Raw genomic sequence first — 26,408 nt, forward strand, 5'->3', positions numbered from 1 at the left:
AACACAGACTGGCTGTTGCTTTTTTCTCAGCCAGCTTTCTTCTCTCCAGGAGCTGAATCCTGTGTTCACTAAAGTTGATTAAAAGTTTGCATTGTTTTCAGAGGACATTGTGTCAAACTGCAGGATGATTCTTACAGCCAAGAACTGAGGCAGTGTTATATTTTAGTTATTTAATTTTTCAGTTTATTTTTCCTCACAAGCCTTGCTGTTAGTGCCTTTGTGCATGTTATGCTTTCAGTTCTCTCACCCCTCTTTTAGATTTGATATTTTAGTTAATTCCCTGAGTATAAACTGCAATTGACTTTGCAGGCTGGGTTTTGTTTACTCCTTTGCATGAATTCTCTTCAGGAACTGTGATCCTTTATTTTTTTTTTTACATCCACAGGAAAATATCACTCCAAGAAAAGGGTGAAAAGACATGAAAGACCCATTTGTTGTTCTATCAAAAGCATAGGTAGATTTAATTTATACCAGAAACTGTGACTGGAAAGTGAGTCTGTTTCTCAGAGTTCACTGCTTCTTTTGTTTCCTTTCTAGCTTCACAGCGTATTTTCTGTTTTGGTTTGGTTTTTAAGCTCTGCATAAACTTTCACTGTGGGTTTTCTTTCCTGTTATTACTGGCCAGCCCACTGATCAGTCACCAGGGTTGGTGTTCTTGCTAAATTTGTGGATTGTGTTGGAATCAGAAATCAAAATATGTGAAAATTAATATAATATACTTTAATTGTTGTGATTTTTAGTGGGTAGACTTACATCATGAAGATTCTTCTTGTCTGCAACTTGTGATGAAGATGAATCATTCTCTAAGGAAAGGTTATAGTCATGTTGTAAATCGCATTCTAAAAAGAAAACCAAAATAATCCAGCAGTTATAGCTAACTACCATCTGGAACCTGAACTATGTAATTGTATTATGATTTGCCATCCACATAAGATAAGCATTTGAGAATATTTAAGAGAAGGAAGAGAAGGTGTGGACACAGAGATATCCAAATGTGTTAACTACTTCAAGTGGTGAGGTTAAATGATAATAAAAAACTATGTTCCATCTGAGGTTGAAAGGCTCCTAGAACCAAGAAGACAGAATTCATTGCAGCATAGCTGTGTGGGACTAGGTAGGTATTTGGAATAGCTGTATAGAAGGTTTCACATTTTAAAAAATAGGACTTTCATTTTCATCTATCAAATAATTAATCTACATTAAAAGAAGCTCCTCAAATGCTTTTCGTGATTTGATTTTGGTTGATGTAGCCCCAAGATGCAGCAAGGGATGCAGATGAACTGTGTATGGGATTGTTTAGCTTCGAGAAATATATACTGCCAGAAATTAATCTCCTCTATGAGCTGAAGAAAAGAAATAGGGATTTCTGAGGGAAAAAAAAAATAAATTGGAAAAAAACAAGAGAAGGAAGACAGCTAAAAAATGGGAAAGCAGTGATAAAAAGCAAAATGCCTTTAGAAATAACTCCTCTGAATCAACATCACATAAATTTCTGCTTCTGCCAGCTGCCCACTCACTTTCTCTTTTAATAGAAAGAATCATCTTGGGTTTAAAACAAGTAGTGTGCAGAGCCATGGATTTACTAAGGAAGTGAGTTTCCTGTCTTGGTGGGTTTTAGCTTGCAATGCTGACTTTGTAATGGATTTGATCTCTCTATGGTGTATGTGGCATATCAAAATGGTAGAAGCAGCCTTTTAGTTTTCCAAGGACATTTGTCCAATATAGAAATGAAGCTTCAGTCATGGCTTTACTGTTTCCTTTCTGAATGCATCAGCAATGAAACTTAGTTTTTTAAGAACCCTTTCACAGACTTTCATTTAGTCTCACAATGCTTCTGTGTGGGAGGCAGTAAAAATCTGCATTTTGTAGGCAGAAAGTGATTTGTCCCATGCCTCTCAACAAGCCCCTGGAGTACAGCCATGGTTAGAACCTGAATGAACCTGGCACTGCATCCTGTGCTCATTGCTCACAGCCAAGTTGTCTGTCAGCTGAGGTATGTCTAGGTACAGACACAGACACACAGGAGACTTGCTGAGGTGGTTTGTTTTCTGAAAAACTGCTTAGGTGACTAAAATGAAAGTAGTGTTTTACACCTGTTATTTCTGTGTTTCTTTCATTTTAGCTGGTGTTGCCGGAGTACTCTATCCATAGTCTTTTCTGCATAATGTTTTTGTGTGCTCAGGAGTGGCTCACACTGGGGTTAAACGTTCCTTTGCTTTTTTATCACTTCTGGAGGTAAGCCCATCTTTTATATGCTGACTGCTTATTAACCTTATTTGCTAACTCTGTACACATTCAGATTGTATGAGCTATGAAATGCAGTAACAGGAGTATGGCTGAATATCTTTTGCCTAGAAGCTTTTTTTTTTTTATCTGTAAGCAGCTGAAACTTACTTTTTCTCTGGAAATGTATTTTTCATGAACATTTAGACTGTGTAAAGAAAACACAGAATAATATAAATGTGGCTTTCAGTTACTAACTTAGATAAATATTCTGAAGGGAGTCAGGATGCACTCACCACAAACTGAATGAAAACCTGGAAGTTAAATAGGCTGGACTCTGAAAGTGGAACTTTGTGAGGCACTAAATACTTCACAGACAAGGAATTAGATAGGATGCTCAGGGATATGGTATAGAAGTGGCCTGGTAGATTTAGATAAAGGTTGGACTTGATGATCTTAAAGGTCTTTTGCAACCATAGCGATTCTGTGTCTGGTTTTGTGTGTGAGTTGTAAGACAGTCCATATCCGAAAGAGCTTGGACCTACTCTTTCAGCCCTCACAAGGAAACCTTTCCATTGGAGTTGTGAAACAGAGATTGGGTAGGCTGACAGAATCTTGCTTCTCATCTTCTTTGGCAGTTTTATGCTTTCATTTTCACTGTTTATTGGTTGGTTTGGGTTTTTTTTCAGTATAAAATAATTTATTTCTTGCTGTACAGTAGCAAATTTCTGGTCTGCAAAAGAACTCTCTCCTAGAGCCCTGGGAATAGGGATTGCAGTAGATGAAGAGCTGTTGTCTTCACCTTGCCCACATGAAAAAGTGGGCAGTGTTTCCTCTCTTAATCTCCACAGTGTGTTTATAGTCACTGCAAGGCCTTCAGAGTTGATCATGTAAGACCTTCTTTGGAGCCACTTTGTTGTTTTCTGCACAGGCAGTGCAGCTGCTGTTACATCTTCCTCTGCATTCTAGTGGAGGATCAGCCTGTTGCCTCCAAAGATAAACAAGAGACATCGGTTATTTGTGGTTGTCAGTCTGGAGTCTTTGCTAGTTTTGCATTTCCACGATGTTTGTAAAAGGACAGATGATTTTTGCCTGTCAGTCTCTTAATGTCTCCTCTTGCAAAGTAGCTTGAAGAATAATTCTGTAAAGAAAGCAAAACCATTATATCAGCCAGGAACTCAAAAGTACTGGCTTTTTTTTACACTATTTTCTGCCAAAGCTTGGTAGTAGTGCAGAGTCATACAATAAAGTGTATTATTCAGAAGTTAGTGATGGTATAGTTCTCAGAAAGCTAAATGAAGTGAAGCTACAAGTCCCTTTCTCCCTATTGATTTGGTGCAATAAAAGTAATACGGTTTAATGGTGCAGTTTTAGTAACTGTTAACAACTGAAGTTTGACAATAATATTGATTCTGAAAGGGTTTTTTTAAAACAATTTTTAAAAAACTGTATTTTGTGTCCAAGGGAAAATGTTCAGACTCTAAGTAATGGTATCAGCCTTTGGAGAAAACTTTTGATTGTCCTTGTTTGCATGATACTCCATATGCTTTGCTACAATTACTACATAATTTCTGCTGGTTTAGCCACAGAAAGGTTTGGGTTCATTGTGTAAAGTTCTGCACAAAGCCATGGGAAAATACTGTGTAATATCTTCATCCAATTGAAGATAATTAATCAAGTTTTCATCTGTGGTGTCTGTAAAAAAATTTATAAAGTTATGAGAAATTGTAAGTGGATATGATTAGCACTGGAAGAGAGGAAGGCCAAGTTATTATGAGGACATTTACTTTCAAAGTTTGCTGCAGGTCACTTGTTTGGGGGTTTTATATCTATCTGTCTCTTTATCGCTCTATCTATAAGCAATCCAAGCAATTTTCAGTGTTTACATTACTATTTGGAAGCCTCAGAAATAACTATTTCATCTGATTTGTGCTGATCTTAAAACAGTTTGTTAACTTTGTTGAGGACTTCTTTTGTTTTTGTTTGCTTTTGCTTTTCACTGCAAAATAACTGAGACAAAAGCTCCTTTATCAAAGAAGCTATTTTGTCAAGTTATTCTCAGGCATTCAATCATGGCTGAGAATAATTAGAAATTTCTCCTGTGTAAGAAGAAAACCATTTTCCAATTAAAATTATTTGAATGATAAATATTTGAGCAATGCTACATATAGAAAACATTAGTGATAGCTCTTATATTACTCCATAGTAACTTTTTCCTTTTCAGAGCTGGAGGAACTGAGTTATCAGTTGGTTGAGATGGTCACCTTTCATCATGTATGAAATCGGTTGTGTAGGTGCAGTTAAAGCCCAGTAATCCTTCCTCCCTCTGGTGATCACAAGCTGCAATATATTGTCACTTACAATATGCAAGTTATTATGTTATGTTAAGGAATGTTTCAAGAATTAATAGAACACAAAGTCCACATTCATGAATTATGTGGTACTTAAAAGAATGATCTTCTTAGACTAATAGTCCTAACAATGTTTAAGAATAGAGGCTTGAAAAAGAGAGGGAAATTCTTCCTATATCATGGAAGACGTCTTCGGAGCTGGTGATCAGGAGGGTATATATCTGCATGTATTTAGTACAGAACATTACAGAGTCATTCCAGATATCTTCTTCTGCTCTTTCAGGTATTTCCGTTGCCCAGCAGATAGTTCTGAGCTAGCATATGATCCACCTGCAGTCATGAATGCAGATACCTTGAGTTACTGTCAAAAAGAGGCCTGGTGTAAGCTAGCTTTCTATCTCCTTTCTTTCTTCTACTATCTGTACTGGTAAGTCTGATCATTTCACTAAGGAAATAGCTGTTTTTCATTTGACATGTGCAATTGTATTTAGGAATGACTGGAACCAATGGACCTATTTCCTTTGTCTTACAAAACTTGCTTCTGATCTTGATTTAGGGAAGCATGCCCACTTACAGCAGCACGTGCTTGTATCTGCTGATGCCTCTGTACAGCATATTAAGTGTTGATCTAAGACCTGAGCCAGGCCCCAGGGACAACCTAAGAAAAAAATTTCTTGCTCCATGGTCTTTTAAGATGGGTGAAGTAGTATATGTTATGATAATGACATTACATCAAATAAAAATGGTCATGTTCTTATGATTCAAGGGAGCCATAAGAAAACCACTACATCTGCTGGTGTAGTGATGCTCAAGTTGGTAGGTTAAATGGGTAGGTAGGTGAGGTGAGGGGTAGGAACATGGGGTGCACCACGCATGTAGTAATTTCTACAGGCTCCCCTTCATGACAGAGTAAGCCTGTGTGTTGTCCAAACCCCTAATATAAGTACATTCTTGAACATACCACAGTTATCTGTTCTCCCACCACCTCTTTTAGCTGTCAAATGTTCTTAGGGCACAGTCACAAATTCCCAGTGTGAGAATATGTGAGGATCATATTTAAGGAAAGGTCTTGGCAGGATCCCTGTGCTTTTAGCCACCCCTGTAATCACACCATAAAACTGCCTGACAGCAAAGATTAACACACTTTAAATGGATGTATTGTTTTATGATGCTTTTCTTTTAGTCCTTCTTCAATAATGCATTTGCATAGAGTGCCTCTTCAAGCCAATCTTACATGCAGCAGTCCCTCTGTAAGGCAGATTTGTATGCTGGTGGAAGAAGATGAATGTTATTTCTTCTTTGATTACTGGTCCATTATCTGGACTGGTTCTGTAGTTCCCCTGTATCTTGAGTCATTGCTGCAGGTTGTTGTTTCTCAATATTGCTTTTAAATACTATTGAGAACAAAGTTTTCTGTCCACACGTGCATGCATAAGAGAAAATAGAAGTGCCTAGGCTCAGGACCTGGTGGATGCCTAACTCATAGTGGGATGGATGAGGCATGAGAATCTGAGCAAGAGTTTAGCATCCAGTAGGTTTGTGGGTTTGCCTGTCAGTCCTCCTCACAGGGCCGAGAGTGGAAAGCATGCCAGATATGTTAGACAAGCTCTGTTGGTAATGCAGAGGAGATGGCTGGAGAGAAAAGCATTTTTAAGCCCACCTTTTTGTGTTGACTAAAAGACACTGTCAAAGTCAGCTATGTAGCGTGTTCTAGTATTTCTGCTGGGACTCCAATGTTCTGCAGCTTCCTCTGAATCCTGCTTCCTTCATTCTAAAATGTGGCTAGAGTCCAAAATTCACTACCTGGTGCTAAATAAAATAGTACTAATTACATTCAATTTTGTTGTGCTTTCCTGGATATTGCCAGAATTAGAATTGCAATAAAACGGGGCCATGGCAATACACTATGATTCCTTCTCTTTTCAGTGTTGCGTTTACTATGTATGGATTCATTCTAGCTGGTGTCTGCATTTTATATTCCTTCTACTGCATGGGTTTTGATTCTTTTTTCCAAAGAAAACAAAATAATGCAGTTTGATGGGAAACCTTGCTTGCCCTGCTGGGAGTTGCTGGTTGGAGTTTTAAAGATCAAAGACAATAAAGCAAAATGCTTTTGTTTCTTCGCTGTTCAAATTCAGATATCAGACTGCAATTTAATAAGCTCAAACACAGCTTGTGGTGCAGTAGGATCTGGATAATGAATTTGTTATTCCTTGAGTGCTTTTTGATACCCATCTTGAATACACCATAATTAAGATGTTTTAGAGAGAGAGAGAAAGAATGAAAAGGAAAGAACAGGCCATTACAGTCAGACCTGAGGAACAGACAGTAAAGGGTTATAAAAAATCAAAGTGCTCTGTATGCTTCAAAAGGATACTTTCATATTGTGTCTTTCTTTTACATTCAGCATGATCTACACTTTGGTGAGCTCCTAACTGAAAGATCAGCATAAAAGACTGAAAACAACAAAGGCTGGATGTGCAAGGACGAGTGAGCCAAGTGATGTGTGATTAAAAAAAAAAAAAAGGCAAAGAGAGGAAAACTTTGAACCCAAGAAGTAAATAGAGTACATGAAAGAGAGATGCAGCAAGAAGCAGCAGAATACCATGGGAGAATGGTGGAGTTACCTGAGTGTATTTCCTGTTTCTCAGTGTGTTACTTTCTCAAATGTAAATGACTTTCAAAACACCCCCGCCAAAAAAAAAGTAACAAGGTGGGACAGGTTACACAACTGTTCACCTCTCCAGGAATAATTCTGCTTGGTTTAGCAGACTCATTATAAACTATAGTCCCTACTGTCTTCCAGGGAGCAAAGTTTCTTTTCCTAATGACTGTTCTGGATCAAGGGAGCAGAGGGCAAGTTCACCTTATACGGAGAGAACAGCTATACAGCACATCCTGAAAATGCCCTCCGACTGGAGTTCAGATGAAATGTGGGACTGTTCTGCAGGGATGTTCATGTGACAGTAATCAAACGGCAATGTCAGACGTGTAAAATTGTTCTAGTGTTGTTTTGTTTTTCCACCCATAACAACAATAGCAAAAGAGTTTGCAGTTGCTGTGTTCTGTTTTCTAATGATATGCTATTCCTATAGGTAAACACCCAATATTTTTCTGTACTTCCTTTGTGATGCACCAATAACACAGTGATATGTATAAATACACTGGGTTTGACCTAATCATACCAAGCACTTATCAGAACCGTGTTCTTCTGAAAAAAATAATAAGAAAAAAACCCTGCATATATTAAGGAGGATTGTGACATAGGTATTATATTAATCATAATGCTGGATAACAAACTACTGGACCAGCCAGTTGTGGTCTGTAATTATATTTTGCAGCTTTATTTCTGCTGTCAAATTTAAGCTGAAAAAGATGTACAAAATGTTTTTGTCTTGTATGAGGTTCGTATTGCAAAATGTTCATGTTTTTTATAATTCAAAGGTTTTTAAATTTTATCATATAATTTTCATTTAAATTCATATGTATGGGCTGTATATCTTTATATATATGTATATGTATATACAAATACACATCTACATAAATACTCATGATCTATTTATATTTTAGGTTAATCTCTTTGATTGACAGGTCTAAGGCATCAAGTGTCCAGAACTGCTGCTAAATATATTTCAGCGCTGAACCTAGTGGACCAGGGCTGGTTCCCTCAAAGTCACTAAGGTATTTCAGTGCAGCCACTGGTGCTGTGGGTAGTGAGCAAGCCTGGAAGATCAAGAGTAACACCAATGCGTGCACAGAGACCACTTGGATCTTGCATTGTGAATGAGCTAATAAGGTATGTTGTTACCAGAGATGCTGCAGAGAGGCCCATCTGTAACACATCTCAGTTACAGCTGGTCTTGTTAGCACTAGCTCATTGCTGACCCTGCAAAATTTGATCTGGCTATTGGGAGCCAACAGATTGTTCCTTCAGACTTTGAGGACTTAGTCTGGGCACAGGACTTCAGGAGGAGACATGCAGTCTCACATTCAGTACTACATTTTTGCTGACACACCCTGTTTCAGAGCCTGGTGCAGAAGCAATTGGTGAATGGAGTCTTCTTGTGTCTGGCAGGGTTGAAACTCAGCTGGAGTTACTGCATGTGTACAGTGCCAAAACTCCTTCTGGTTTGGTCTGGCTACATTAACAAAATTAGCCTGCAAAGCACAGTTGCTGCATGCAAGCTGTCTGCTCCTGGACCATGCCAACTGCCAAATCATGCCTGCTTGGAGGAGGCCTAGCTGGCCTACACAGAATTTAATACCTTGGGTCATTCTGACAATGTTTAGATGACCACCTTGTCCCAGGTGCTGGTATTCTTTAATTCACAAGTACAAACATAGCCAGGAGGACCTACTAGATGTAGCTTTTACTTCTTACAACATGGCATTCCCAGTTCTGGAAGCACACAAAACTACCCCATCAGGTTACTTGGGAAGCTAATTTGGTTCTGATGGTTCATTAGTTTGGACTGCACATACTACAGAAGTGGCTGAACTGCATTTGAAATCACACTGACCCTGCAAGCAATATAGATGTATTTGCTTAGAGTGGGCTTGAGCTGAGAAACCTCTCTGTATCATTACAGAGCTAGCTGATAAAGCTGCCATGGTGTAATTAATACAAAACTCATAAAAAGCTGATGATTCTAACTGAATTCCTTCTCTGCATCCTGACTAAAGCATCTAGTTCTACACAAGTACAGGAAGTAGACTCACAAGAACACATCACAGTGGATAACTTCTTGACATCTGGCTACCTCCTAAAACTCTCAAATCTGAGCAGGTGACTGAATCTTTCCATGCATCTCCCAGGATGGATAGAAGGTGGAAAGGAACTAATTCAGGTCTCCTACATTCCAGATACATGCTTTAAAGTCAGTTACATCAAACAGCCTGGATTCTTTTTGTGAGGTTGGATGGGTGAGAGTATGATCACATCGTGCCTAAAATCACACAATTTTCAAATACTGATATTTAGGCATGAGCTAGACTGCAGCAAGTCAGTCACTTGCCTACAGGGCTGTCTAGAAGCTCTGTGAGTTTTTGTAACTGACACTGGCATCTAATTCTTGACTTTGCACAGGAGGCACTTACATATGTAGGTCTTCAGGTGACTTGAAGGACTTAAAGCTTGAATTATTATGCTAGGTCAGTTGAAACAAATTGTCTATTTCAAGTGACTTTAATATACTTTCTGAACTCCACTTGAGAGCAGAACAGTTTGATCCCACTCCTATAAGCAAGCATTTCCAGGATCTTGCTGTTCTAGTACTAGAACGTTTTTCTGCATTTCCAGAGTAAATTTATTCTTGGGTCATCCATTCCATTTGCCAACATTAGCCAAAATACACTTTATGTCATAGAATTATACAATCACTATGGTGGGAAAGGACCTCTGGGGTCATCAAGTCCAACCTTCCAGCATTTCCCTAACCACTAGACCATAGCCTCAAGTGCTACATCTACTTGTTTTTGAACACCTCCAGGGATGATGACTCCACCACTTCACTGGTCAGCCAGTTCCAGTGTCTAACCACTCTCTCAGTTCTCTCAGTGAAGAAATTCTTCCTAATATCCAATCGAGGCCTCAAGTTGTGCCAGGGGAGGTTATTTCCTCTCATGCTATCATCAGTAATTTGGGAGAAGAGACCAACACCCACCTCACTACAACCTCCTTTTAGGTAGTTGTAGAGAGCAATAAGGTCACCTCTCAGTCTCCTCTTCTCCAGACTAAACAACCCCAGTTCCTTCAGCTGGTCTTTGTAAGGCATGTTTTCCAGCCCTCTCACCGGCTTTGTTGCCCTTCTCTAGACATGCTCCAGCACCTCAGTGTCCTTGTTATACTGTGGTGCCTAAAACTGGGCACAGTACTCAAGGATTGAGTGCTGGTTAAGACCTTGATATCTAGCTATCTATTTATCTGTCAGCAGTCCTTTCTAGCCTACATTCTGTTTCAAGTGAACCATCTCTTTTTCCATCCTCCCATAGAAAAGCTCTCCATTCTTTATGTCTTTAAAGGATTTCTCTGTTGTCTTTTGACTCAAATTAGTATTTCTTAGGAGTTGATGATCACAACTGTTCAGAGTATTTTGGAGAGTATCTGGTAGTACCTAGTGTCTAGTATCATCCTAACTAGTCCTTACTGTGAATGGACAATGAAAGCTTAACATTCCCAGTTCTGTCCAATAATCTTTATTTTAAAAAATAATCCCAGTGCTCTCAATAGCATTTTGTTTCTCTTCAAGAAAAATCTTAAAATAAATGAAAAAAAATTGTTTAATGCAAGGGTATTTTCACTTTTCATTGAGTTTAGTGAAACTTCTGAGCAAAAATAATTTGTGAAACTGGCTGAAGCATGAATTGGAGGAAGTTTAATGTAAGGCAGATATCTTCAACTAGAACTCAAGAGTAATAAGACCTTCTAAGGTGTCTGGCAGTATGAAGAAGCTGCTAGTGCTGTGAACCTCAGAGAGAGCAGAGCAAGATGCAGTCCTCAGCGTGATCCTTGCTCTGTGTTGTTATCCAGGTGAGTTGCAAGTTGTTATCTTGCTGAGTTACTACAGCAGACTACCACTACTTGGCTGCAGTCTAGTGCCAAACAATTACGTGGTGGTACTTCCATAGTGGCAGGTAGATTTCAATACCATACTCATATTGGTATTCAAATTAGTAATTGTCTTAAAATTACAGGATTGTTTCCTTGGATTTGTCAAAGGGTACAAAAAACCAATTTTTTTCCCTAAAGTCCAGTAGCTCTGTTATATGGTAGGAAGTCTATGACCACTGTAAAAAGCCTAGAAATTTACCCTGGATTGTGCTCTGTTGTGGCTGTGCTGTGTGGTGTGGCCTCTGAACAGCTGTACTCACTTATAATGGATGTTCTCAAAACCACATTTGTAATTTTCTCTGCTAGACTTGCCAGCCATATTATAAGAGAAGGACAAATAGAAGGAGGAAGGATGAGAGATACAAGGTATCTGTTGCCCTCTTAATCCCTGGCCATGTATCTGGCCAAACACAAGCTAAGCATACTTTGACCAATGCAAGGGAAGAACTACATAGCTGTTGATGAACACAAAAATTCTGTGATCTTGGTCACGAGGCAGTCTCTTCCTCATGTCACCCTTTTAAGTGAGAAATCATCTGCGGTATCACTTTTGTCTCCAGTTCCTCCTCCTCAGTTGCTGGAGGCTAGAGATTTCCTCCCTAAGCCTGCTCCGTTCTTGTTTCTTTACACAAAATGTGAATATCATTACTTGAGGGAGTTTTCTTCTCTGACATGCTCTGATGATACAGATAAATCCTATAAAAGTCATAAGAAAGCACATATTCTCCCTCTGCTCTTTCAAGCAGGCGTGCAATGAGCACACACTGAAATGGGTATTTGTTTTCCTTGTTTGCATCATCTGTAAAGTGAGAATAGCAGCAGCTAGCTTGTGAAATCTTTCCATACATGTAATACTTTTTTTTATTTTTTTATTTTTCTTTTTAAGAACTATTGAATCTGCTTAAAGGAAAAAGGTAGGAGATGAAAAAAAGTGGGAGAGAAGGAGACCTGAATGGACTGCCTACCAAAGGGCTAGGTACACAGTGTGGTGGCCTGTAGTTGCCTGTTTCAGGAGTGATGAAAAGGCAACCCTGTTGGCAAGGTGTTCTGTGCTTCTGCCTGTCCTACTTCTAATCAGGTAATTGCAGCAGTGCTAAATAAAATTGTTGCTGCTATGACTGTTCCAGTTTAAAATACTCAATGCTCATAGCAGAATGCTTCGCCTACAAATAATTAACTGCACTTAAGCTGTCAAAAATGTTTTTTCCATCTGTTTCCTTGGGCCATACTCTTCCTTTCACAGTAAGCCACTGAAAGTTGGAAGGAAAAGTTCTTCAACCTACATCTTCCTACAGGAACTGGTACTGAGGTTGTTATGAACTGGTGCTGATATTGGTGTCATGATTACTCATACACTAGTATGAGTGTTAGCAAACTATTGTTTTTCCTTACTCCATTCTTTTTCCAAAAGAAATTTTTGTAAAAAAAAAAAAAAAAAAAAGCTTTTTCCAAGCCAAACTGTAACAGAAAGTTATACCAACTTGGTAAAAATCGGGCTTCATAGAAGTTAGTGAAAATTTTGCTTCTGATTTCATGTGAGCCCCATTTATTATTGTACAATCACCATCAAGAGTTCAATGCAAATTAAAAATTGAGAAAAAAAACAAAAAAACAAAAAAACCAAAAACCCCAAACCAACCCAAACAAACTCAAAGCAGTAATTTTAGTTAATAAAAAATGTTATTGGATGTTATATAAAGCTTGGCTTGCCACAAAGAACAGGAGATCAAAAGGTTGAAACAAAGCAAGGTTTTTTTTCATTTGGGATGTGACAAATATTGTATTAGACTGCCATCCATGCTGCACTGAACTTTGCATTAGAGATCTCAATCCATATTCCTGCTCTGGTGAGGTTTTTGATCATTCATTGCTCATGAACACATTGTTCTGATTTATTTTTGTTCTGCACAGTAATGCAGTTGTAAGTGAGGAGGAGGAAAGATTGTGCTCTAGGATTCAGCATTCTTCTTTTTTTCTCCCAGGTAACCTGTGAACATGCTGTAACAGAATTCTAATGATGTATTCCATGGAATTCCAATTCCATGACTTTCTGGATAGTCAAGCTCTGAGTAAAGCTCTGAGGGATGTAAAGTGCTTTTAATTATTTTTTTTTTCCTAATAATAAGACACCAGGTTTAGGTCATGTATTATGGAAATGAAGAGTTAAAAAGGCAAAATCTCTTAGTCCAAAGCTTGAATAGATGCTGCTCCTTTTTTCCTGTGAAGTATCCCTAATATCACCAGTCTCCTGATAGATCCGAAGAAATCTGACCGTGCCACTGTACTGACTGTTTTGGTCTTGTTAAACATATTTGCAACCACTGATCATTAGCATGAAGCACTGACTGTAAAGCATAACTCCTATACATGTGCCAAGATTTATGGAAATTTCTAAAGTAACAGCAGAGATTCAGTCCTGTGGAATAGCTCTCACCTGAGCATGGTCATATAAAGTACCAAGCAAATAATAGTACCATTAATATATAGTACAAGTCATATGGTATAAGCGAACCAGAATTTCTGCTCCAACTGTAATACATATTTTGTAACATGTTATTTTTCTTGGTGTAAAAAATGATATAAATTACAAGACAGAAGATAGGCAGTTAACAGCAGTTAACAGGAGTGTGAAGTTTGACCACTGTTATTTCTAAACATTTCAAATAATTATTGTTTCTGGAAGTGTTATTGACAGTTTGGAGTTACTGGAGGTACAAGTTGTGTTTTCCTTAATGCAAAATAAGTAAACATATGTTTTGCTAAAGAATCCATATTTCTTTTTATAACATATTTAACACATTTTCAGATCTTATCTGACTCTTAATATATAGCAGATTTAAATGTATTACAAAAAACCCCACCAAATTAAATGCAAATACATATTATAACAAACTGGGCAGATTCTCTAGCAAATTTTTAGAGAGCCCTGTTATTCAAAGGTAATTTCTAGGTTTGATGTCATTTATGGTGGGTCTCTGGACTTTTGAAGCCCACTTGAGTGCTGCAGGTGTCAACAACAGTTCTGCAAGAGGGTGAGCAAATACAAGCTTGGTTGTGTCTTCCCACCTGCCCAGAAACATCTCATCATGCAACCACATTTACTGCAGAGCAGATGACATCCATTTTCTCCCTTTGAATCACCCTTTCAGAAGGTAAGAACATCACAGTGCAACACTTCTCATCCATTTGCAGCCAATGATGTTGACCTACCTTGCCTTTGCAACCACACACTGGTCTCCAGGTTGAAAAACACTTTCAGGCAAGCGCAGTTTTCAATGACCTGTGGTTGAGATTCAGCTTTTATTGTTTTGGGGTGGGATTGTTTTGCCTGCAAGGAAGATTTATTGCCTGTGACTAATGACCAGCATTACTACTTTGGTTTTGGAAGCCTTCCTCCCACCCACCCTTTTGCGCAGTGCAGTTGAGTATGTATCAAAGTATACTAAATCCATGTCTTTGAAATGTGCTTCTTTTCAAGTCTGGTTTTCAGCATTCCAGCTCTTTCTGTCCTGTGTATCCAGCCATAAAATGGTATATAAACAAATCATAAAGTTGTAAAAAATAACCAATGGGGGAGAGCTTTTTATCTATTCTTTCTTACAAAAAAACAATGGGAGCACCGAAGGAAAATTGAGAGGGAAAGATATGAAAAATGAAATATATGCCCCATTTTAATCAATAAAAATGTCATCACAAAAGATAGGATTATTAGGACACCAAATATTCACTATTGTTCCATGTGAACCTATACCCTTATATAAATAACAAATACTTCCATAGTTTTGGAAGACTAGAACAAAGGAAGAGTTAGAAACCTGCAGCTTTCAGGAGCCATCTAATTTTCAGGGGTTTGAGTTCAGCAGACTATTTATCCTGTGACCAGCTTGTCTATTGTAAAGTATTTTCCACTTCATTCTGAAATGTCTAAAGGTGGCTGCTATCAGATACAGCAGCTGAAGCCAGATGGACCATTGCTGTGCTCATTCAAGGACTTGGATTCTATTCTCAAATGACCACAAATCCAGAATATGTACTAAACTAGAAAGTGTGTTTCAAATTATTAACTTCTCTACACTGATGGTAAAAGTTTCAAAAGCTCCCAAATGATGTTGGAATGTAAGTCTCTTTCACAAAGTATTTGGATATTTACTTAACAGAGCTAAGGATTCTAAGAACCTCTTGAAATTGAGATGAAACACTTGTCCACGTACCAAGACCTCAGTATACAAGAGAAAGTAGTATGAGTTTGCTACATGGTAGCTAGTTTTCACCAGGTCCTTTTATTTGCACTCTGTACACTACCGCCTTGTAAAGCCAAGTCTGAATTTTCACAGGTAGCTTGCACTGGAAGTGACCACAGGGGAGGTAATGCAGAGTAGCTAATGTATTCTTCAGTCCTTCATTGCTCTTTAGATTCACTTTCCCTGCAGGTGAACCCTTAGACTCCTAAATACTTAAGGCACTTTAAAATGTTATTTGAGTGTGGTCTACTCACTCCTGTTTACTACAAGGTGCATCCTCTAATCAGCTAATGAGAAAGGATATAAAAATAAAAGAAAGCCAGATAATCACTCTTTAAGAAATGAAAGTCTCATGATGGGATTATCAGGAATAAGAAAATGGGAGTTCAGTTCTTGCCTGTTACACAACCCTCCTTTGTCATTTTGGGCAGGCGCTTAATCTCTAAGCTCACCATCTCCTAACTGGAGGTGATAGCACTTCCTTTTTCCCTCATTTTGTCTGTCTTGTCCCTTCAGATTATGAACTGTTGTGAGATGGAGCCATTTCTTGCTCTGAGTAATGCCTGGCACTCCATAGCTGAAATTGGGAATTACAACGTCTAGATGGTATTAAAATAATAAATAATTAATACTTTTTCTTATGGGAGGAAGTAGCTGAATTCAATGGAATTAGTCAAAATGTATTTGTTCCACTGTCGCCAAGATTAGTGCCTGACCTGGTATGTTGCTGTGCCTTAGGGGCTACTGACAAACCTCAGTACGCTCTAGCTTCTGAATGTATGCAGTGCTGCAATTTAATGCTGCCAAAAAGCACTAAAATGTAAAGAATAGTAATAATAAAAAAATCCTAACAGCTCCAAATTTCAGTATTTTGCACCCTTCTAATTCCTCTTTGCTCTACCCTTTCATCTTCTTCCTTTATCACACAATGGCATCCTGCTTTACTCATCTTTCAGTGGTGCATTGAAAACAAAGCCAGTGCAAGCTCAGACTAAAATGGTGGCACTGGTTCAAATCCAAATCATCTGTCTGCTTGTGGATGTTTATTTGAGATGAAAATGATTATATTTTGTTTTTAACTTGCAAGTGGAAATCAGCTGTCTTGATAGAAATCCTTTATTCTGAAATACAAATAGAGTCACATGTACAGGAATATATTTAAATGTATTTATCTGCATTAGCACAAATTTGTTACTAGACTAGATCAGAAGCGTAGAAGTTGCCTCCATTTGGCGAAGGATGACAAAAGCAGCAGAGCTGTGTTCACGGGCAGGAACATGCTCCAGTTGCAAGCACTGGTGTAAGCCCTCTCCAGAGTTTTTGGTGTGGAGTCATGCAGGTTACTGGTGGCCACCTGGCCTTCAAAGCCAATGCACTTGATTTTGCACTGCAGGGCCTGAGGAGTGTTCACAGGTTATCTCCACTATGGGACCAACATTTATAAACATGAGGGCAGTAAAAACACCTAGGAAATTAGTATCTTAAACAGTGCCAAACTGCTGCAAAGTGCATACATGTTTAACCCTTCCACCACAGTTTATATCACCTGTGAATGTGACCACTTAGTTCTAGATCCTCGAGTTAAACACTGAAGTAGATTCAAGGTTTTTTTAATACATATGTATTTGTTTTCTAAGAGGTTGCATGCGATGAACTATAAAGGAACCTAGGATTTTTTTTTTTTTTTTATTTATCCCTTTTATTATTTCCCCTTTTATTATATCCCATTTATAAACCTTTTAATAGGTTAGTATTTAACTTCGTGCTCCATGATACACACATACATACACAAGCTATCTAGAAACTGGACAAATTTTTGTCTGTTGATGCAATGAACAAAGGGAAGTGCTCTTCTGTTATCTCTCTGTGTCTATCACTTACAGGAGGTCTAAACAGTAATATCACTCACGGGATTATACTGAGAAAGAAAAGGAAGCCATATTTCTGTGCTGCAGTGGCTTTTCTAACAAGTTAATTTAAAATTCCCTTCTAACAAATTCTACTGGAGGGTTCAGAAGAGCTGCTGTGTGGTCATTGTGAGCCATAGCAGCACGGGTCATTTGAGAGCCTTTTTTCAAGGGATGCTGAAGACGCTCCCTGAATGTGCTCATTCTTTGACACTTTGGCCTTGAAAACCTAAATGCAGTCAGCAAGGTCTGCTGGGGAAAAATTAAAGCTGATCAGTCCTGTCTGTCATCCAGAGCACTGTCATTCTTGCAGCAGCAGCCAGCACATTGGCTTTGAGTGTCTGTGGAGGAATCTGGTGAATTTTCTGTCATGCATTTGCTTTACGAGAGCGGGCAATAGCCCTTTAAATTATTAAATAAGATTGTTAAACTATATTGGAAAATGTGAATCATTCTTTCAAAACCTGTTGCCTTCAAATAGAAGCAGTATTTATCCTCCTAAAGCTTCCTGATCTGGCAGCAGCAGCAGCAGCAGCAGCAGGATGTTAATGTACTTTCTCTCATTCATCATTTGAAGTCTACAACAATAAGCGATGATTCTTTGATGAACCTTGTCAAGCTTCCTTCAGATTCTAATAGCAGTTTTATAAGCTTCAAAGAAGTTCAGAAACAATTTGTTATGGCTGTGTCTGCCTTTTTTTTTTCTCTAGGAGCACTCGGCCCAGTACAAAGCACTGATACATCACCAGATTAGAAAGTCTTGTCCCAGTGTTTCTAGTGTAAATGAAAATATATGAAGCAAACACTGGAAGGATATTTTCCAGAGAAAACCCAGTAGAAACTGCCAGACTACAGGGATCTTTTAAAAGAATTTTTTCTTAAAATGTTTTTGTAAGTGTAATGAATCCATTGACTGTATCTAGAGATGATCTCTTATCCTGGAGCACTGAGTAATTATGAATTGTTGATGCTGGTTTTGTGCAATTTTAAGGCTCTGTTTTTTTGTTTTTTTTTTTTTTTGCAATACGTTTTAACATCCATGAAATACACTTCCACCTCCAGCACGTATCTTATTCCCAGAGCTCAGTACAAATTTTCTGAGAGACAAATAGTGTGTTCTCAAATGAGGACGTTGCTTTTTGTCATTTCTTGTTTTGTCATCTTGTTTTTGTGCCTCACCCTGCTAGAGGCTAGAGTCTGAACTACTACATGCAAATACTGAGAACTCGAAGACCTGGAAATTTCTTGCTGTTAACACAGTGTTTGCAGTCACCAGTATGGTTGGCTATGAAAATAACCTGCCCTTTTAAAAGTTTGCTCTGAAATTTTATGATGTGCAGAAACTCTGGATATAGTTTCTCAGCTGGAGTAAGGTGTATCTGCATGGCTACCTTCTTTCAAGGCTCTCATAAAGACAGAGCAACTGATCTACAAAGGGTTCTTGACACTTTGCAAAGCCCAAATGCAGCAGGTCTGCTTTGCCATGTCCTTGCCAATGATCGGGACTGATGGGCTCTTGGTAGGACTTGATCCTGCTTTGCTGATTCTGAGTGCTGGAGTGGCTCCTTGGGAACTGCTATTAGCTGGCCCATGCTGAGATCAGCTTTCTTATTCTGTTAAATGATGGGCCACTCTGTTAGTTCTAGCTTTGTTTCTCCAGCGTTTCAGTTCAGCAGTACATCAAAATAATATAGAAACCCTGGAGAGGTGAAGCAAAAAATATACAAGCTGTTTAATGGTCTTCTGCTGATTGGTAATGAGGCTACAGACTCCTTATATCCTCCCAGGGTAGACAGGTTTTTATTAATTCTATCCAACTACGAAAAGTTCCATTTCAGTCACTGATTACTGGAGCTACAACTTTTCACAAAAATGGGGAGTTTGTGGATATGCACGAGGTGTCCATGCATAGCTCAGACAGCAGAATCCCAGGAAACCAGAGTATGGATGAGGTGGCTGTTCTGTGTCTTTGCTGCAGGCCTAGACTGACCTCATCCTGTGACAGATGCCAGTCTTTGGTAACATTAAGCACTATGAAGTGCCTGAGACTATCGTAGCAGTGGATATTCATACCTGACTGTTGATATGACTGTGTAGCTCAGTAACCTATTTCCTTCAGAGGGAAGAGTCTTAGAGGAACATCTAACAGTGTACTAGATGTACTAAATGTACTATGATCTGTCTTGTTAAGTCTCACACTGACCTATTGTAGCTGAAGACAGATACAAGCTCCTGAAGCCTGGGGTGAACATCCCTGAAACATTAATTATAACTGATTTTTTTAACATATGCAAATATCCAAACCTTTTTATTCCGACTAGATTTTGGGGGTTATGTTGCGTTAGGCTCTAGAGTTTTATTAGATATTATTTGGGGACAAAAACTTCTTTTACTACTTTGGAATGTAATTCTAGTTTCATTGAAAGTTCGTATTCGCTTTGCTTATGAGATTGGCAAGACCAAAGCTCCTGATGTATTACCTTTACAATAGTCATTATCAAATTCTGTCATGAATCACTTTAGCATCTTTTTTAGTGATCAATATCAGAATTCTGAATGTTTCTACATCTGTTCTTCTATGCCTCATCTCTGCCTTTCTCCTTTTTTGTGATATCATAATTGCACATTTTTAAGCTTGGATAATTTAGGTAACACTGTGGTATCCTCTGTGTTATTCATTGTTCTGCTTCACATGTTTTAGGGTTTTTTTTTGTGTGTTTAAATTACAGCTGTTATGAAGCAGAAGTCTTCCCTGAGCTCTCCAACTGTAATAGCCAGTTAGGCAGATTTCCAGCTGAGCAGATTGGACTGAGATATCCAGTTAGACCAATTCCTTGTTTGGATTTGGAATCCAAACCAGCTACTTTTAAAACTGAAATAGAGCTGTGTGCTAGCCCTTGCAACATAAAATCTCTTCACCAAACAGAGCTGTAGAGCAACTTCTTTGCTTTGGCCTGTGATTCTGCAGCAGAGCATTACTTCTGACAAGCCACCTGGAAGGCAGGTACAGCCCCAGACAGATGTATTACTCATCTTGATTTCTCAAGCCAAGAGATGTGGCACTGTAAGTGAAGGAACACAGAAGTGGATGGAGAAAATGAACTTTGTAGGGAAGCAGGACAGTATGGAAAGTGTCTAAATTCTGAACCCATCTGACACTCATAGCAGATAAACTGGAGTATTTAATGGCCCATCCATTTACCCGAGCAAAGGTCTCTGCCTGCCACTGGAGTTCCTTTTCCAGGTCTTACTGCGGCAGTTTATCAGTACTTACCCAAGCATACCTAGCCGCTTATCACTGTTTCTCTTCTCATAGCTACTGCCCCTGCACTTCTGCTGACCAAATGGCTTTGTATGAGTCTTCCCTAACCCACATCAGTGAAAAGTACCAGCTCACATTTACCAGCCCTTTGAACTCATGTGACAATACTGAAGACCCTGGTGTCTGGGGAGCCTGCACATCTGCTGCCTCTGATGCTTCTGCCATGGTGCAGGGTGGGTAGTCACAAGCAGAAACATCTGAAACTGGCAGATGAAGCTCCTGGAGCTTCCACTGGAGTCATTAAAGACCCCACATGGAAAGTAATGACTTTTTTTTTTCTGCTATTCAGGGCATTATGTACTAGGTGAGAATGAGGAAAGATATTCAGATAAAGTCTAAACTGCCCTGGCCTTAAGGTCTGGGGTGAATCTTTTTGGAGAGTCAGAGAATTTTGATCACTTCTTTATTCTCTTGTTGCTGGGACTGGAAGAGACAACTCAGTAAAAATCTGTTCTTCCCGAAGAGCCAATTCTCTCCCTCCAACCTGAGGATGCTAGTTTGTTTTAATAATCAATGGTGTGTGTAGGTGGTCAGCTGAACTTGCCCACCATACCTTTGAAGGTCGATTTTCTGTGTCATTGCTGCAAACTTGAGAAATAGATGAACTATTGTACTCTGACACGGGTTTGGTATGTGGTCATGGTCAAACAGCCTAACATTTCTACACTTCTCTTATTTCATCCTTACGATGGAGATTCGGATACTCTGTGTTGGCACAGTACTGTAAGGTTTCTCTATAGCTTGTGATTTGTGAAGAAATGTGTTTCACTAATGAAATAAATCCTTTTCTAATGAAGAAAGGCAGCATATTTTAATATTTTAAATACTTGACAGGGAGACCTAGGTTTATTTCGGATTATCCTAATGACTTGTTATCAATGAGGCATCACTTCATTTTCAAGAACATTGATTTTTCCCCTCTTGTTAAAATTGGGTGAATGTTGAAATATCCAATTTTGTAATGAATACAAAAATTTCCAGATGGAAGTATCAGAGAGGAAATAACATTATTGGTATTGCAGTTCACAAATGCTATGTATCTTGTATCAAGGGGTTTTGAACGGTTAACACATTTTATGTTCTATTATGAAAGATGCCTTGGCATCAGAAGACTTTAAAATAGCATTGTTGAATGACTTTGTTTTTAAGAAACTGTAAATCCTTATTTGTGTAATAGCCCAAGAAGTTCATCAGCTCAGTTCCTATTTGCAAGAAATCTAACACAGTTTGTTAGCATTCTGAGCAGTTCATAGACCTGAGGCTTACAACACACAGCATAAAGTAGTCTCCCAGGTCTGACTGCATGATAACTCTCAGGAATATACTAGTTGAATGACAGTTACTAGAATTACCTAGTTATATTCCCATTCATCAAGTGATGAAGGAGACAATCATTAGGGCAGTCTCCCTATAAAATAGTGCTCCTGTAATACTCTGGTTCAGGTCAGTGAAGTTAAATCACTTGAGAATGTGTTTGCAAACAAAAACTCACATAACTAATGTTGATGCCTGACAGGTGATCACTCATTTTCATTGTCAAAGAGCAATTTTTACTCTCAGCAGCACAGCAAGTTGAGTTCTGACTTAGAGAAACAATTTGTTACAGTGGATCAAAAATGCATTCATTTTCATTTGGAGGATTTAATTTATTAGGCAAGTTGGGGCTGCACAGTAGTATAGCAATTCCATTACATTTCCAGCTCAAAAAATGGCAATTAAAAGCAAAAGCCATGACATGCTAGCTATTTATTATGCTATCAGAAAGTTTGGCGGAAATCTTGGAAAGTCCTTAAGGACTTAAGGACTATGATTCTGTTCTCCAGTTTCTGAACTGTGGCTTCCAAGGTGGGACTGGATCTTTAACACCAGTGATATGCAAAAGCCAGAATTTCTAAGGCTCTTTAAAGTTCCTGGATAAAGGACATAGCTGATTTAGAGTTTGGCTTGGTTTGGATTTGGTTGCTGTAAAAGCAGAAGTGCTGGAGCAGGTTCAGAGAAGGGCAACCAAGCTGGTGAAGGGTCTAGAGCACAAGTGTTATGAGGAGCACCTGAGACAACTGGGGCTGTTTAGTCTAAAGAAAAGTTGGCTCAGAGGAGACCTTGTTGCTCTCTACAACTCCCTGAAAGGAGTTGGTGCAGAGGTGGGGGTCGGTCTCTTCTCCCAAGTAACAAGCGATAGGACAAGTGGAAATGACCTCAAGTTATGCCAGGGGAAGTTTAGGTTGGGTATTAGGAAAAACTCTTTCACTGAAAGTGTTGTCAAGCCCTGGAACAGGCTGCCCAGGGAAGTATTTGGGTTACCATCCCTGGATGTGTTCAAAAGTTGTGTGGATATGGTGTTTAGGGACATGGTTTGGCAGTGGATTTGGTAGAGTTAGGTTAGTGGTTGGACTCAATGATCTTATAGGTCTTTTCCAACTTTAACAATTCTGATTCTATGAGAAGTATTTCATTTATTGTAGAAATTACATCTCCCTTCATATCAGAAAACATCAAAAGCAATAGCTGCAAATTTTTAATATCACTTATGTTGTGCTCTGGCACTGTAGTAAGAGTAGAAGTGCTCTTAATTTTATACATTAAATTTACTGTCTGAGCCCAAGCTATGATAGATATCAAACAAAGCAATTTTATATTTATGTTCTCAGAAAAAAAAATTGTGGTTTCACAATGAGACCAAAATATTCACTGGGTTATTTGTAATTTGACAATATTCTACCTAAGTCCTAGTTTGGTTTTCTGGTTTCGAAATTTCTTTCACTCATTTGAAGAGGGAAAGGTTTATATGTACTCCCTAGAGACAAGAGATGAGAAGTAAGGAAAAATGTTTATTTCTTTTTATAAATATATATATATAAAAAAAATATGCTCTTCTTGAAAATGTTTTCTCTACTTTCTCTGTTGTGTTGATAGTATCTTGGAGAAAATCTGCTGATTCACCTTCAGAAATTAGTTAATTGATGATTAGGCTGATGTGGCCAGGGGACAGACTTGCCTCCCTGCTGGTTTTACTGCTGCTAAGTACACCGTGGCTTGGAAAAAGGCAAAAGGAATGTATAGCACTGCTAAAACCACTAGAAATGAAGCAGGAAATAAAAAGCTATAGGTGCTCTGATAAACCTGATGAAGCACGATAAAATGCACTAAAACATACAAAAATTACTGAAAACGCTAAAATACACTAAGGCTGCTAAAGCATGCAAAGCATGCAAAAAACACAAACCCACAATAAAAACACCAACCTGCCTTCCACACACACAGAAAAGAAAACAAATCAGAAAGCAGCGTAACATGCTACAACATGTTAAATCACATAAAACAAGAAAATCATGCAAAACCCACTAAACCAACAAAAAAAAGTAAGAGCCACACAAATGCTAAAACTTTGGAAAAATTGCATAAAATGGTAAACCAGCAAAATTGCTAAAAACCTAAAAACTACTAAAAAAGAGCTAAAGAGGCAGGAGTTCAGTCTGAAGGGACAATTTAGTCCCTTCCCTGAAGCACTGAAGCATCTATCAGTCTTGTAAACTGTATTTCAGGAGTAATTCTCTATACTGCAGTAACTAGTAATTTTTCTAGGATAGAGCAATTATTTCTGTAGCATAGATAAGTTTTACTAATCACATTTTGCTCATGCAATATCCATCACTTCTAAGAATCTAGGGGCCTTTCCACTTCTATTAGTGTCCTAATAAGGCTGTGACACACAAGAGTTGTGCTGGCCCTCGCCACACCCGATGCATTTGCCAAGCCAAGGGCTGTATCCCTGTGGCTTACTCCAGCAGCTACGTTACATCAGCACTTATCCCTGTTTCACTGCTGGAGATTCAAGAAGACAGAGAGGTGAAGGTCAAACAGTCTGAACTTCAAAATAGGTCTCTACAACTACTTTAAAAATTCTGGCTTGCTGAGTAGTTGTTTGCTGGCTGCTCGAGGACTGTACTTGTGGTCCAGGTCATTCACCCCATGAAGTGATGGCATTTGACATTCCTTGGACTAAACAGCAGGCAATGGAGGAACTAAGGAAAGCCACCTGCTATCCCCTAAGCTATTGCCATCTCTATCACTATCAGCTATCCACTATCAGCTAACCTTAGCAAACATTCTGAAACACTTAAAGAATAATGATGCTATTTGCCTAATTACTTGCTATATAGTTAACTGCTTGTTTTTACAGAAAAATCATTTTTAATGTAGACATGTGATTCCATAGGACATGGTATCTTTTTCATCTTTTTTATTTCATCACTTAGTGCCCTGCCATTATTATGTTCAAGGCTCCCATGGAGTTTAATCCTCACGTCTCTAAAATATTAAAGCCACTTGAGACACTAGGTCAGTGTTGCCATGCATGCAGTGAATACTAATGCAGATGCTGTCCTGCATGTTCCAGACTGAGTGATGAGATTTCCAAGAGGGAGGAGAGATCAGTCAGAAAACCTTTGAAAGGCTGCACAAACACTGACAGATTTATTACAGTATAAATCAAATCAAAGGAAAAAAAAAACAAACTTAAGAGAGTTTTATTTTTAAAATTATTATTAATTAGGAAATAATTTTAGTTTATGGTCTATATTAACTGCATGTCTAAATGCAACTGTACAGTTTCTGTAAGTGTGATGTATACAGAGTTAACCATTGCATTAAAAGGGGTAAGACAGATCACTCATCTGAATGGCAAAATCCACACATGAACTAACACAGGCAACAGCCTGTGGTTTATTTCTTGGTATGTAAAATTGCATAAGTGGAGTTTAGAGTTGCATTGCAAGGGTCAACAGTTCCTGGTTCCAAGAGCTGCTGTGGTACTTGTGTACCACCCCCATATCTGAGCATAATTCAGATATATGGTGCATCTTGGTATTGTCTCACTGAACTAGGACTTGGTGATTAAGGTATAAATTCAGGGTCTGTGCTCTGCAATCAGGAGGAAAGAATAAAGATGGAAAGAGAAGCAGACAGACAATCAGGCTAAATTAATTGATGGAATAGAGGCATAAGTCCACTTAACAAGGGAGAAAACCAGATGAGTAGGAAGGGAAATTTGAAATAATAAATAAATTTGTCTTTTCACATATGTTTCCTTCTGGTCATCTGAGTTCCAAGAAAAAACAGTTCCAGGTGTGGAAACTGGGAAGCTTGCAATTACTCAGAGCACAGGAGCAAAATAATCATGGCGAGTACAATCCTGAACTTGAGGCTTGCTGATTTCAATTTCTAATCAGGCTTGTCTTGTGGCACAGAATAAGTGGTAATTACAAGCACTGCAGGAGCTTGTTGCTGTCACAACTGAAGTCTGATCATTCTGTATCTGTTATTTAATTAAATTTGCTTATAAATTCCACATTACATGGCACTAAAGATCAGAAGTTGTTCTTCGTTTGGTTTCTTTCCAAATTTTAATCCATCAAAGTTTCTAAGCCAAAACTGCTCCATTACGCTTTCTTCCCTGAGGAGCAGTGAGCAGTTCAATCTGCCATTTTCATTGGTAGCAACCTTCTCCTTTCAAATTCGTTCATCCATTGAAGCAAAGGGCTGAGTATTCCACAGTGTCTTAAACTTTGACTTGTTCTTATTAAATGTAACAGGTCTGATTAGCTATTTACGGAGCTCATCGTATGGCTGCTGTTGCACAGCATCTGAACACCTGCAGCAGTACAAAAATTACCACACAGAGAGTTTCCAGCCTTTAAGGACTGTATTTCTGATTTCAGATTTAACCGTTCAGAGGCTAAAAAGAAAGAGAGTGTA

The 26,408-nt window shown here is 38.5% G+C and overlaps 1 protein-coding gene across 1 annotated transcript in view; it reads left to right on the top strand.

The window, feature by feature from the left end:
• The window catches only part of LOC103779858 (protein cornichon homolog 3), a gene marked incomplete at its 5' end in the record, with an annotated part of 23,982 nt that extends 16,973 nt beyond the window's left edge, over positions 1-7,009 (top strand). The window contains 3 exons of the mRNA XM_008947535.1: positions 2,123-2,235; positions 4,858-5,001; positions 6,982-7,009. Coding sequence (XP_008945783.1) covers positions 2,123-2,235; positions 4,858-5,001; positions 6,982-7,009 — 285 coding nt within the window. The remainder of the gene's footprint in view (positions 1-2,122; positions 2,236-4,857; positions 5,002-6,981) is intronic.
• Between the last annotated feature and the right edge of the window lie 19,399 nt (positions 7,010-26,408).

The sequence above is a fragment of the Merops nubicus genome, unplaced genomic scaffold, assembly GCF_000691845.1.
Source record: "Merops nubicus isolate BGI_N331 unplaced genomic scaffold, ASM69184v1 scaffold14110, whole genome shotgun sequence".
Lineage (NCBI taxonomy): Eukaryota > Metazoa > Chordata > Aves > Coraciiformes > Meropidae > Merops > Merops nubicus.